The sequence below is a fragment of the Nansenia antarctica genome (genome assembly GCF_963989245.1).
Source record: "Nansenia antarctica genome assembly, chromosome: 15".
Classification (NCBI taxonomy): domain Eukaryota; kingdom Metazoa; phylum Chordata; class Actinopteri; order Argentiniformes; family Microstomatidae; genus Nansenia; species Nansenia antarctica.
The window spans coordinates 12,060,419-12,073,903 of NC_137685.1; the positions used below are offsets into that span (position 1 = coordinate 12,060,419).

At 44.4% G+C, this 13,485-nt stretch overlaps 1 protein-coding gene across 2 annotated transcripts in view; it reads left to right on the forward strand.

Moving 5' to 3' along the window:
• Positions 1-691: 691 nt before the first annotated feature.
• The window catches only part of mtmr14 (myotubularin related protein 14), a 23,750-nt gene continuing 10,956 nt past the window's right edge, over positions 692-13,485 (forward strand). For both annotated transcript variants that reach the window (XM_080545541.1, XM_080545542.1), the window contains exons 1-11: positions 692-1,016; positions 1,832-1,980; positions 3,988-4,096; positions 7,251-7,326; positions 8,432-8,495; positions 9,027-9,149; positions 9,497-9,570; positions 10,683-10,753; positions 10,921-10,995; positions 11,478-11,544; positions 12,917-13,002. In XM_080545541.1, coding sequence (XP_080401667.1) covers positions 870-1,016; positions 1,832-1,980; positions 3,988-4,096; positions 7,251-7,326; positions 8,432-8,495; positions 9,027-9,149; positions 9,497-9,570; positions 10,683-10,753; positions 10,921-10,995; positions 11,478-11,544; positions 12,917-13,002 — 1,041 coding nt within the window. In that variant the 5' untranslated portion in view covers positions 692-869. The remainder of the gene's footprint in view (positions 1,017-1,831; positions 1,981-3,987; positions 4,097-7,250; positions 7,327-8,431; positions 8,496-9,026; positions 9,150-9,496; positions 9,571-10,682; positions 10,754-10,920; positions 10,996-11,477; positions 11,545-12,916; positions 13,003-13,485) is intronic.

Sequence of the window (13,485 nt, forward strand, 5' to 3'; positions counted from 1 at the left end):
GTATGATTGTCTGGCACTCAAATGTCTCCATGTCTAGGCAACACTTCTTTAATAATCTGTGGTAGATTTAACGTGTGGGCGTGAACACTTCCGAACCAAAACAAACCAAACTGTCATTAAGATAGCTAAGCTAGAGAACGCTAGAACGCTGGTTAGCTAGAACGCTGGTTAACTAGAACGCTGGTTAACTAGAACGCTGGTTAGCTAGAACGCTGGTTAACTAGAACGCTGGTTAGCTAGAACGCTGGTTAACTAGAACGCTGGTTAGCTAGAACGCTGGTTAACTAGAACGCTGGTTAGCTAGAACGCTGGTTAGCTAGAACGCTAGAACGCTGGTTAGCTAGAACGCTAGAACGCTGGTTACGCTAGAACGTTGGTTAGCTAGAACGCTGGTTACGCTAGAACGCTAGCTAAAGCTGCAATCTTTTGATTGTATCCATCCAGCTTTTGGTTGGTTAGCTTTGCTTGGGCTTAGCTGACATAATAGCACCCTTGTTTTGTAGTAGAGGGTTGATCAGACCAGCCTGACCAGTTTTCAGACCACACACACACACACACACACACACACACACACACACACACACACACACACACACACACCAACACACCCACATACCCACACACACACACACACACACACACACACACACACACACACACACACACACACACACACACACACACACACACACACTAGTGCCAGGCTGAATTCGGGAAGAATCCCCGGTTCCTCCGGGCCCCTCAAGCGGGGGGCAGTCAGGAAGAGACTCCTGACTGGGAGGGGATGGCCTGGAGGGTCTTCTTCCCGTTCCCAAGCAGCAGGTGCCCAAGCGGTGTTTGAGGGAGGAAGGGTCCGGATAGAGACCACCATGATGGCCGGGTCCCCCTCCTCCGTGTCCCTAGGGAGCCTCTCGGCCTCCGGGTTGACCCTCTCGGGCAGAAAGAGCGAGGAGATCGCCGATCTGATCGATCTGTTCTCGAAGACCCAGTACAGAGCCAAGGAGGTCACCCCTCGAGTAAGAAGTGTCTCTCGCAGTGTTTCGTGACGTTAGAATTATAAGGTTCTATCTCCATTTTTGTCAAAATTGAGTTTCTTACATAATCTGATCCATTAGGTGTTTATTAATGCCTGTGTGGTGTTATTTTTTAAAATGTTTTGACATTTTTGAGTTAGTAATTCATAAAATACAAAGGTTCCATCTCACAGAACATAATGGAATGTAAAAACTTTGACGCTAGATATCTCTGAACTACCCTAAACGGAGATAGAACCTTATCATTCTAAGCTCACGGTTTGTCATCATTATACACATTGTTTTTGTTTACCATCATCACACCCGTCAAACGTCACTTACAATTACGCCCGCTTCTAGTAAACAACAACAACAACAACTACAACAACAACAACAACCTGCTATAAACCCCTGTGAAGGAGCTTGTATAACTTGGAATTTAGTCAATGCTTTAGCATACCAAAGCATCTAACTATGCTAAATATACCATCATAATATGCAACACTTATAGGCAACACTAGAAGAGACTTTCAGTCTTTTTTGTTGGTCCCAGCAGGGAGTCGTCGAATCTAACTGTTGCTAGAGATGTGCTCCGTCAGCAGAGCCACACACATACAGTCGTTCACTGAGATTTGAAAGCATCTTGTGTGTCATGACTGTCACGTCAATGTGGAAAGAAATCACAGGGGGAGGAAATACAGCTATCTCTAACCTATGCTAACTTCTCTTGATTTAGTAATTTTGTTTTTCTCTCTCTCTCTCTCTGTGGTAAAATGTGTTTCGGTCTGATGTCTCATCCACTTCTATGTTGTTCTCAGATGGAGGTGATAGAGAAGCGTTGCTTGGAGCTCTTCGGTAGAGACTACAAATACAGTGTCATCCACAACACCAATGGGGAAGTGTGTGGCCACTACCCCAGGCAGATTGTCTTCCTGGAGTACGAATGCACTGAACCCCATAAAGAAAGGTAACACGCCAACAAGTTCAGCGCTGATACAAAGTCCATTCCACTTGGTAACCGATTGCGCTGTTCCTTATCTGTACCCTGCTATAGTCCACACTTGTTATGGTGCTGAAACCAGGAGTTAGACAGGCACACACACACACACACACACACACACACACACACACACATACACACACACACGTCTTGTTCACATCCTCATGACTCATGACTATTTACAGATTTTGAAGGTTTGGATATAGAGCATGCGTTTTTGACCGATGAGTAAAAACTCCATAAAGGCTTTTTTGTCATCCTGGCGTTGCATTTCCAGATGAGTGTTTTACCCAGCAGTTGCCCTCTACGTAGTCTCGCGTAGTCATACTTCCAAATCACGTTGTTCTCACGCAGGCTCTTGTCAGACGGGGGCGGGGGGGGGCACTATAAGTTGAACGGGTTCACACGTGCAAAAACATCCATCACAAGTTCAAGGGACAGACTAAACAAAAATAAGTGTTACATGATCGTATTGGCTATGAGAGTAAGTCAAGCCAAAACTTCCAAAGAACTGAATTCTATTTAGCAAAAAGTGTGCTCTCCACTAGGCCTGTAACAATTATGAAATAATTGTTTAATGGCAATTTAATTGTCTAACGGAAGTTAGAATGGCAATCTTCACTGTGCTCCAACACGCTAGCTAGCTAGCTGGCTAACAACAAATAACATTGCATTAGCTAGATAGCTGCTCTGGGACATGTTAAGCACATCACAACATGCTGATTGAACATGCTAAAAACACATAACTACAGATAACTAGATGGCACACAGTCCCTTTTTTATTGATGAGGATACATGTTAAATGTTATGTTCAAAAATATGTTTTATGATAATAAAGAGGCATTGTTTACTTCATAGGTTGCTGTGTTATTACATTATCTGGGTCACATAACAGTGAAACCATTATATTGTTAAACACAATTATTTCGGAGACAATTAATTGTACAGCAACATTTGGAATTGTTACAGGCCTACTCTATACACAAAGTCTAGTCGATGGAGGCGTTAGGTATTTCATTGGTTTGACGTGTGGCAAAGCGTGCATGTGTTTCCACCTTTCTACTTTACTTTTTGTAAAGGATTTCACCAGGCTTTTGGCCTCAAAGAGGTTACCCTCTACGCAAATTCATAAGTTGGGAAAACAGCCTCTCAATTACTCATAAAAACATCAGTGTTCTCGCCCAACTGGGGGTATCTAGAGCAAGTAAACATACAAGTGAATGCTTTTATGTGGCATTGTTTGTGTTGTTGATTGACACTAAATAGAGGGTTCGACTGTTGTTGTTCTCTCCCAAAACGACTAGTGTTAAAACGGAGTCCATGTTAAATGGGTTAAAAGCTTTTGCAGTATTTGTGTCGAGGCTTACTCCACATCCAGTGGTCTTGTGTATTTTGTGGAGTGTTACTCGGGTTGGTGTCCTGCATTCAGCCTATGTGTGATCAGACAGAACGCTCCTAACCTCAGAATGTGGTCAGAATCAGTCTTCCATGCAAATCCGTCACCAGAATCAATACATGATTCACTCTAAAAGTTGCGGAGTGTGCATTACTTAAGGTCAAGAGAGGCCTTCAGTGTCAATGTCTTGCGGTGAAGATCATATTGTATATAATAGAAAATGCTATCACATTGTGCATGGTGTTCTACATAACATGACAAAACCAGTGTTGTTATGGAGCTAGATAGTGCTGAAAAGTCTTTGGGGGGTGTTCTCACTAGAACATTTGCTTCACTTGAAACGGAGTTTAGGAGAAAGTTCGCTTTGCTCTGCGTCGCTTGGAGCTGTGAGAACGCGCGTTCGAAGTCGCTCCCGCAGCAAACACCCCTCAGATGCTCCGCTTGAAAAGGGTGGTTTCGCTTGAGATTTATAGCCTTACTTTTAGAAGCCAAGAATCCACATGTAAACATTGGCATCCTGTTGTAGTACCAAGTTGCAGTCTGCAGTATGTGTATTGATCCATTGTGCCTGTCTGCAGGTTTGAGAGCACCGTCCAGATCACTAAGCTGCAGGACCTGGTGAACCGCAGTAAGATGGCGCGCTGTCGAGGGAGGTTCGTCTGCCCCGTCATCCTCTACAACGGCAAGGTAAGGCAGCTCCTCCTTGGGTCTATCCTCATGGTCACTCCTCACTTCCCACCTCAAAACCTACCTGTTCTCCCATGCTTACAGCCTCCCCTACCCCTAGCCATCTCCCCCAACCCTGCCACCCCCCCCCCCCTGACATGCATACAGCCTCCCCTACCCCTAACCCCCCCCCACCCCCCCTTCTCCCCGTTCGCTAACTCTGTGTTCCATGTTATCTGTTGCTTGTTGTTTCTGTGTTTTCCGTTTCTCCCATATTGTCAGCGTCTTTGAGCCTCGGAAAAGCACTATATACATTTAATGAATTATTATTATTATGTTTTTCAGATCCAATTTTTCAGATCCAAGTCTTTCTTCAAATATTTAAATATTTGATTGCATGATGTAGTATCTACAATGTATCCCTCTACCTACTGTAAATCTGCTTATTTTTTATTATGTAATATCTGAAGAGACGGTACCCAGTGTAAATAGTGGCACAGTGAAGCATTTTCTTCTTCTTTTGGCTCTATGCTCTAAAAGTTTGGATTTGAAATCAAAACAATTACTATGACGTTAAAGTATCGATTTTTATACATAGCTAGAATGTATAAATGTATTTCAGGGCGTCAAAAGCAATGGGACAGATTAATATAATGTCCAAATTCAGCACTACTGTTTAGTATTTTGTCAACAATCATTTGCATACAGTAACTGCCTGAAGTCTGTGACCCATTGACCCCACCAGACGCTGGGTATCTTCTCTGGTGATGCTCTGCCACGCCTGTTCTGCAGTTGTTGTTTGTTTTTAGGTATTTTTGCCTAAAATCTCATTACCACCAGGAAATGAAATGCCTGGCTTTGTTGCCTGGCTTTGGTTGTTGTTCAATTGGAGTTAAAGGTTATTTATTGGAGTGTGGTAGTCTCACTCTTTTTTTTATTAAATAGAGACAGTGGAGAAAGACAGGAAAGTAAGGAGGAGAGGGTATGTCAGCAGGGCATGGGCCGGATTCGAACCCATGCCGACTTGGGCATGTGTGTGCACTGTCGGTGATGGAGCCAGACCACACATAGGGCTTACACACCGGCAGTTCGGAACGCCGGTTCACGTTCGCGTACCGAAACCTCCGAACTTTGGCGCTGTCTGGCGAACGAGCCCGCGTTCATACCAGTGTATCGTTCGCCAGACATCGCCAACGTTCTGAGGTTTTGGTACGCGAACGCGAACCGGCGTTCGGAACTGCCGGTGTGAAAGAGGCCTGAGTGACCACCAATTGCATTTAAATCTGATTGACTTGGCCACTCAAGAACCACACATTTTGGCCCTGAAAAAACTCCCTTGCTGCTATGGCAGCATGTTTGGGGTTTGTGTTACTGTATGAAGGTGAAGTACCATCCATTGATGGAAGCATTGTACTCGAGCAGACACAAAGTTTCTGTACGCTTCAGAATACATTCTGATGCTGCCATCAGCAGTGACATCATCAATTAAGACATGTTAGTGTTAGCCAGTTCTAGTAGCAGCTGTACATGCCCACACCAGAACATCTTATTAAGGAAGATCCTTTTTTCTCCCAACGTTCCTCCTGCAATCACTGGCACATGATCATATTCTTATACATCTTATCTGTCCACCACCTTTTGCATAATCTTTTTGGGCATTTAGCAGACGCCTTTATCCAAAGCGACTTACAACGAATACATTTGTCTAAGTAAGTGAATCATCTATCCATCAGTCATCGCAAGGAAAGTAATCTCTCCTCGGGCCAGGGGCCATTGGCAGTCAGAATGCTAGACGAAGGAAGAATTTTGTTGTTGTTGTTATTAATATACAGTAGAGAACCTGAACAGAGGGATGGGGAGGTTTCAGGAGGGACAGTTAAGGTGTAGCCTGAAAATGAATGAATGAATGGTCTTTTTATTGAAGAGATGGGTCTGGCCAGGAAGGTGAAAACGCCCTGACCGGGTAGTGTGACTGCTGCAACCCTGTAGAGGCGGAGTGAACGTGGTGTATGGGGGTCTATTCAACAAAGGTGTATGGGGGCTGACCATTGCTTGCATGTATGAAGGGACGGTTCCCTTTGCTGCCCAGTAGGTGAGCACAAGGGTCTTGAATCTAATGCGAGCTGCTATCAGGAGCCAGTGAAGGGTGCGGAGGAGAGGGGTGACATGGGAGAATTTGGGGAGGTTGAACACCAGACGGGCGGCAGCATTACGGATGAGCTGCAGAGGTCTGTTGGTGGAGACAGGGAGCCAGGCCAGGGGTACGTAACGTTGCAGTAGTCTTGGAGAGGGCAGGCTTTCCCAGGGAGGAAGAGTCGCTGCTCAGTCTTGTTAAGGTTGAGCTTGAGGTGGTGGCCGGTGGGCTGACAATCCAAGCAGAGATGTCTGCAAGACACGCAGAGACACCTGACCACTTCTTTCCAGACCTCTCCAGGCTTTTTAAGGTACTTTTTAGCTAACCATAACCTGACCATCCTTTTCGAGGATAACTATTGGTTTGCACCTTGCCGTGAAGCCTGTATAGCTGGTGATGTATTCTGCGGATTGTCGTCTCTGACACGTTCACGCCTACCTCCTGGAGAGTGTTCCTGAACTGTGGGACTGTTGTTTTTGCGGTTGTTCTTAATTACGGTGAGCGTTCTTCTTCTCCACGATAGAAGTCTTCCTTGGTTCTAGTAGGCCGTTTGAGGAGTTCACCAGTGTTTTCTTTCTTTTTTTTAATGATGTTCCAAACTGTTCTTTTTGGGGAATTTCAAGTTTTTGGTTATGTTTTGGATCATTATCTCTCATATTTCACCCTCCATAATGGCTTCCTTGACTTTTAATTGATGTCCCCTTGGTCCTCATGTTGACAGACACCAATAGCAGACCCCCAATTCAAACACAAAGCTCTCAATATGAGACATTGACAGCTCTCTCGTGCTCGTGTAAATTGATGTGACGGAATCCACCCGACTAACCACAAACATCTGCCAAGCCAATTGTCTCATTACTTTTGGTGCCACATAAAAAGTGTTATTGTCAATTCTAAATGGTGAAACGAATATCTACACCATCAAATAAAAGCTGAGAATCTGCGAATGAGAGACAAGATTTACCACTGTGTTGTGTTGCGAAGTATGTTAGCCAGCGTACAGACTGTGTGCTAAGTCTGGGTTCTGCTTCTCCATTGCAGCACATCTGTCGGTCTTCCACTCTGGCAGGATGGGGGGAGCTGTATGGACGCACAGGTTATAACTACATCTTCTCAGGTGAGACTGATACAGGTTATAACTACATCTTCTCAGGTGAGACTGATACAGGTTATAACCACATCTTCTCAGGTGAGACTGATACAGGTTATAACTACATCTTCTCAGGTGAGACTGATGCATTCCATTCTGAAACTGACTGTTATTAGCTCAATCATTCAGACCCACGCGAGCACCTAGGGAAAGGGTGGCCAACCAGTCAGAGACTAAAGCCCGGTACACATATAAGGATTTTCAAAATCTTCACAGATTTTTTTATCTGAGAGAGACCCCACACATGAAGACAAAAAAAATCACGGATTGAACAGCCTTGATCGTATTGTGTGTGGTGTGCGCCGATATTCCCATTTCAGCACACCCTATACATAAAGATCTGTCGTTACGACAGTCTAGAGTCTCGTTCCCCAAGCCAGAAATCTCGCGTGATCAAACGTGATCTAACGTAGTACCCTGATTGACCTGTACGAGCCAGCCATGTGCGACAGGGCAAATAAAGTGCAGAAGAACGAAAAGAAGAAGTCAGCTCGCTTCATGATTGGCTACATTCCATCCACACCACAATCGGACTCGGGAGCAGGGTTGCCAGATGGGATTGACACTTTCCAGCTTAATCACAGTCTAAAACCGCTAATTCCACCAAAAAAACCGAGCCCATCTGGCACCCCTGCTCGGGCGTTGTTGAGTTGTTTCTATACAATTGACTTATGACATTAATGTCTGTGTCTGTCTGTGCCTGTGTCTGTGTCTGTCTGTGTCTGTCTGTCTGTGTCTGTCCCTATCTGTGTCTGTGTCTGTCTGTGTCTGTCTGTGTCTCTGTCTGTGCCTGTGTCTGTCTGCGTCTGTGTCTGTCTGTGTCTGTCCCTATCTGTGTCTGACCCTATCTGTGTCTGTGTCTGTTTGCGTCTGTGTCTGTCTGTCTGTGTCTCTGTCTGTCTGTGTCTCTGTCTGTCTGTGTCTCTGTCTGTCTCTGTCTGTGTCTGTCTGTCTCTGTCTGTGTCTGTGTCTGTCTGTCTGTGTCTCTGTCTGTCTGTGTCTCTGTCTGTCTCTGTCTGTGTCTGTCTGTGTCTGTCTGTCTCTGTGTCTGTGTCTGTGTCTGTCTGTCCAGGGGGGACTGACGACACATGGGCGGAGTCCCAGGAGGAGGTTCCAGAGGACGACAGTGCAGTCAGGTAACAGAGTCTGACTGGTCGTTGTTGTGTGGAAGTCCTTAACCACCCAGATCCATCTGAGATGCATTAGGCTTGGGCGGTTTTACAGTTAAACCGAAAACATTGGTTAAAAAAAAGCTGCAAAAAACATGCTTGTTCTTCTGTCAAAAAACCTAGAATAGGTTTGAAGAATAGCCTGACGTTGTAGGATACGCTTTTATGCCCATTTCCTTTACTGACATTTTTGTTATTTTGTTATTATTTGATAAGCCTACTGGAGGCTATAGGCACATTTTTTGTCGTTGTGTGAAAATAATAATGATAGTCATGATACTCAAAACCGCGGTTTCACTGTAAATCACAGTATTTGGGGACGGTTTATTGGTTTAAAAAATTGGAGCCGCCCAAGCCTAATCTGCATGTCTTTATATTCTTACTGCCCAAATCTCCCAGTAACATCACTCCTATGATTTACATCCTTTTTTCCAAGTCTCTGCATGACCTTTTAAATGCTTTCTTGTCCTTTGTCTCCTTGTTTCTTCCCTCTCTTAGGAACGGGGACTCCCAGCTCTTTGACAAGGTCCGTGGTCTGGACATCAAGCTTCTGCGCTACCTCTCTGTACGCTACATCTGTGACCTTATGGTGGAGAACAAGAAGGTCAAGTTTGGCCTAAAGTAAGCACTCCGCTAGGACTCGTAATGTATTCCTTCCCACCAACAAAGAGGAAGCTGGTCTGGGTCACCGCCCACCTCTGTTTAATTTAATTGGCCTTTTTCAGTAGCCTTAAGTCAACTTGACTCCCTACGTGTGTTCTTGGGTTTGGACGCAGAACCTTTGTGTGTGTTAGTGATTTGGGTCACGAGGGGATTGCGTGTGCACGTGCGTGCACGTGCGTGTGTGCTTGTGTAATGGGCACGATGTTGAAGCAACTGTGTGTTGACGGACAGTCGCGTGGCCATATTGTTTCTGGCCGTTTCATCATTCATTCATTCTGTTGTTCTCCCTTTTCTTCTGTCTCCAGCGTCACGTCATCTGAGAAGGTGGATAAGGCCCAACGCTACGCTGACTTCACCCTGCTCTCTGTGCCTTACCCAGGTACACACACACACACACACACACACACACACACACGCTCCGTCATTCACAACTGCCATTGTCACATGTTCAGGGAGGTATTCCATCAATGTCGCTAAAGGAAAATCCAACCTTATTTGGTAAATCGAAAAAAATAAGCCTGGATTTTCCTTTAGCGACGTTGATGGAATACCCCCCAGGTCATTTACATCTGCACCAGATGCTGTTCCCCAGAATCACAATAAGTGTGTTCAATAAAGACTAAACAATAAAACCTAAGTGTTTTATTTATCCAGGGAAAACACAGGTTTGTGTCCACATGTACACAGGATTACAACACAACACATTGAATATACTTCATACAGTAAAATACACACAATAATGAATCAGAAACTAGAGCTAGATGGTCCCTCACCAAGGTCTTCCAGCGAGCGTGCTGTCGTAGTCCAACCTCCCTCCACCCTGGGGGCCGTTCCTGGTCTGAGAACCTCCCTCTACCCTGGGGGCCGTTCCTGGTCTGAGGAGCGCAGTAGCTTAGAACCATAAGAGTAGAATTAAGAAGAAGCCTTTGTGCATATAACATCTAATATTCGTTTTTTTCCCCTTCAATAACAGGGTATCCGCGGTGTCTTGAAAAGTATTAAAAGTTGATAAATCAATTTTGGGAAAATCAAGACCCTTAATAAGTATTAAAAAGTCTTATCACGATTTTATGAGGTCTTAAATTTCATAGGTATTTTTCTGAATTAGACTCTGTCCAAAGAGTTTGAGTCCTAAAAACTTTGAGTAAAAGTAAGTGAATTTATTAGTTTTATTAAAAAACAAAGATGAACCGGACATTGTGTTGTATGATAGTGGTCTAGTCTGTTGCAAACTAAAACTGTTAAGTTAAAGGTGTCACTGATGTCAACGGTTACAGCTCCAAGTGGCGGTGAGGTCTGGAAAAATATTGACAAGGTCTTTAAAAAGTCTTAGAAAGGTATTGAAATTAACCTCCAGATTCCTGTATATACCCTGAATAGTTCTGAAACTACTGGATTTTGTATTTCTTACCAACCCACTATTGATATGGCTGTGTGTTTTTAGTTTTTTTCTGCTATAACAACCAGTCTACCAACTCTTACCGTTTTCAGGGTGTGAGTTTTTCAAGGACTACAAAGATCGAGACTACACAGCCGAGGGGCTCGTCTTCAACTGGAATCAGGTACGCAATCATCCAATCACAGACCAGGAGGAGTTCTTAAGAATATTTTGTAAAGAATTATTCTAAACCTTATACCTATTCTTCTAAACCCCAATCAGACATGAATGACACTGTTCCTTCTCAAAATCCACCATCTTGTCTTTCGTCTTCATTGTTTCCCTTTCCAGGACTTTGTGGATGCCCCTTTGACAATCCCAGCATGCTTTACCAAGAACTTGAACATAGACTGGAGTGAATACCAGGTACGCCTACTATGCCCAAACGATCGTCTATCCTTTCAATGTAATGTGGAATTGTATTTGCCCTCAATATTACTGGTCTCACAGCGACATCTGCGGGTTCATCACGGAACTGCACATTTTAATAGACCACAATTGACACATGTTTTTAATGTGTATTTATTACTAGATGTCACATCTGATCTGATATGTTGAACTTGGCGGCACCACTATGTAAACATTTCAAGGCAAATGAAATGACATATTTAGCAATGATAGAGTAACCATCTTTTATGAATAAACACAAGTTGGGTTTTGATAATTCAATCCATCGCCACACTGTTAAAACAACCGTGATGAGAACCGTTTGGATATTTATTTATTTTTCTTTTTATGGACAGTTTGTATTCTGATAAATGTTTCTCTCATGTAATAAGCCAGGTTTTACAAGTGTGTGTTTAAAACACTGTATTCTCTGTCTCCCTTGTGATCTGGGATCTCTGCAGTCTTGGGACCTGGTCCAGCAGACCCAGAACTACCTGAAGCTGCTGCTTCACATCATCAACAGTGACGGTGAGTTTTTGGCTATTCGTGACTTGACACACTGCTGGCCTTTTTGTCCACATTGTCCTTTTCCAGCAGCACTGTTTAGCCTAAGGTGCCCGCAAACAGCCAAGCGGTTTAGGCGCGGCAGTGACTCCAGACCACCGTTCTGTTCCCATTGGTTGAAATGGAGCCGTGCACGTAGCAAGCAGGCGGACGACCAGATCTAAGTCTATTCCATCCCACGTCGCCAAACTGATCAAACTGCCATTAAAACCTGCAGAGTAAAAGCTCTAGAAATGTTCTGGACTTCACACTTTGTAAAAGACAAATGGGGGATGATAAAAAACTATGTTCTACAACAAAAAGTCCCTGGTCACTCATGGCAACAAATACAAGCCTTAGCCAAAATAGCTACCCAGCTACTTTTTGACAATGTTGTGCGGAAGCATAGTTAAATAAAAATTAAGAACGTATATAATTCAAAAACGGTGCCATTTCTGATGGTAATTTTTAAAGCGGTGCAGCCGCTTCTATACGTGACGTATGCGTGTGTGTATGTTCGTAGTATATGATTTAAACCAATCAGGAGTCGCCTATGCGCCACATGCCCGGCAAAACAATAGTAGCTTGAGAAAAGCATGCCCAGCTTCAGACAGCTCTATTTCAAAAAGTATACATGTCACAGCTTAGATATTCACACCGTACGAATCATGGGAACCAGACGCACATCTGTATATAATATGTTTCGTGTACCTTCAAAACTGTTGTCGCGGTCACAAGTTAGAAAATGGATTTAAAATGGAAGCGACCAGCTGCCGCTAGAGTTTTCGACATTCCACCGTTTGTGTACAAACACAGAAACATTTAGATGATTGCTCATAAACCTGCACTGCTTACTTCACCACCTGGGTGTGATTTTTTTTTTCTACTCCAATGTACGCTTGGGGTACCGTGTGCTGTGTGTACAGACCTGTGTGCTGTGTGTACAGACCCAGCCCACACGGAGCAGCTGGAGACGGCGCTGCTGCAGGCTGTTTGCAGGCACCGTGTTAATTCTTTTGATGCGTTCTGTTATTCTGTTCTCTCTGGGTAAATAACAAATAACTCCTGACGGGCTCCGAACCGTAAAACTCACAATAAAAACGACACCCCAGAAATACTTTGGAGGTGTTCACGACCGTCTCTGTCCATCCGAGTGTTTTAGTAGCGGATGTTTCCTACCGTCCGGGGGGTATTCCATCAAAATCCAGGCTTATTATGACTTATATAAGTGCAAGACTTTCCGAAAAGATTCCGAAATCATGAGATTTCTCCAAAATAAGCCTGGGTTTTCCTTTAACGACATTAATGGAACACCCCCCCCCCCCCCCCACCCCCCCGGTTGTGGTCTGGCCTGCAGATGAGAGCGGCCTCCTGGTGCACTGCATATCCGGTTGGGACCGGACGCCTCTCTTCGTCTCCCTCCTAAGGCTCTCGCTGTGGGCAGTAAGTGTTTACTCCTTTCTTCTCATTTATGTCTCCCCGTATCACCCCCCACCCCCCCCCTCCCCCCTGTAGACCCCTGATTCATTTAGCAATTACAAAAGGCACTCATAACTGAATTTGGACTCCAAGATGAATTCATCATGTTCTTGACCTCAACGGCCCCCTTCATTAATCTCTTTCTATACAAACGGAATTAAGATTCAACACACACTGCTTAATTGCTGAAATTCAATTTTCAAAAGGTTCTGCGTTGGGAATGGAATATCCCGTTTTGCCCTACAGATATGCTTAATCATTAGGGAGGTGGTCCGTACTCGCAGCTGGACGTGTCGTATTCAGCGTGGCTCAGGGATATGTTTCAAACGAAACTACAAATGTCACACGGGAGAAAATCACAGAGCGTGTGTTTGAGGCCTCGGAGCGTGGTGCGTGCTAGATGCCGCGCCGCGTGACGCCACTCGGGGGTGATTCCCGGTGTTTTTT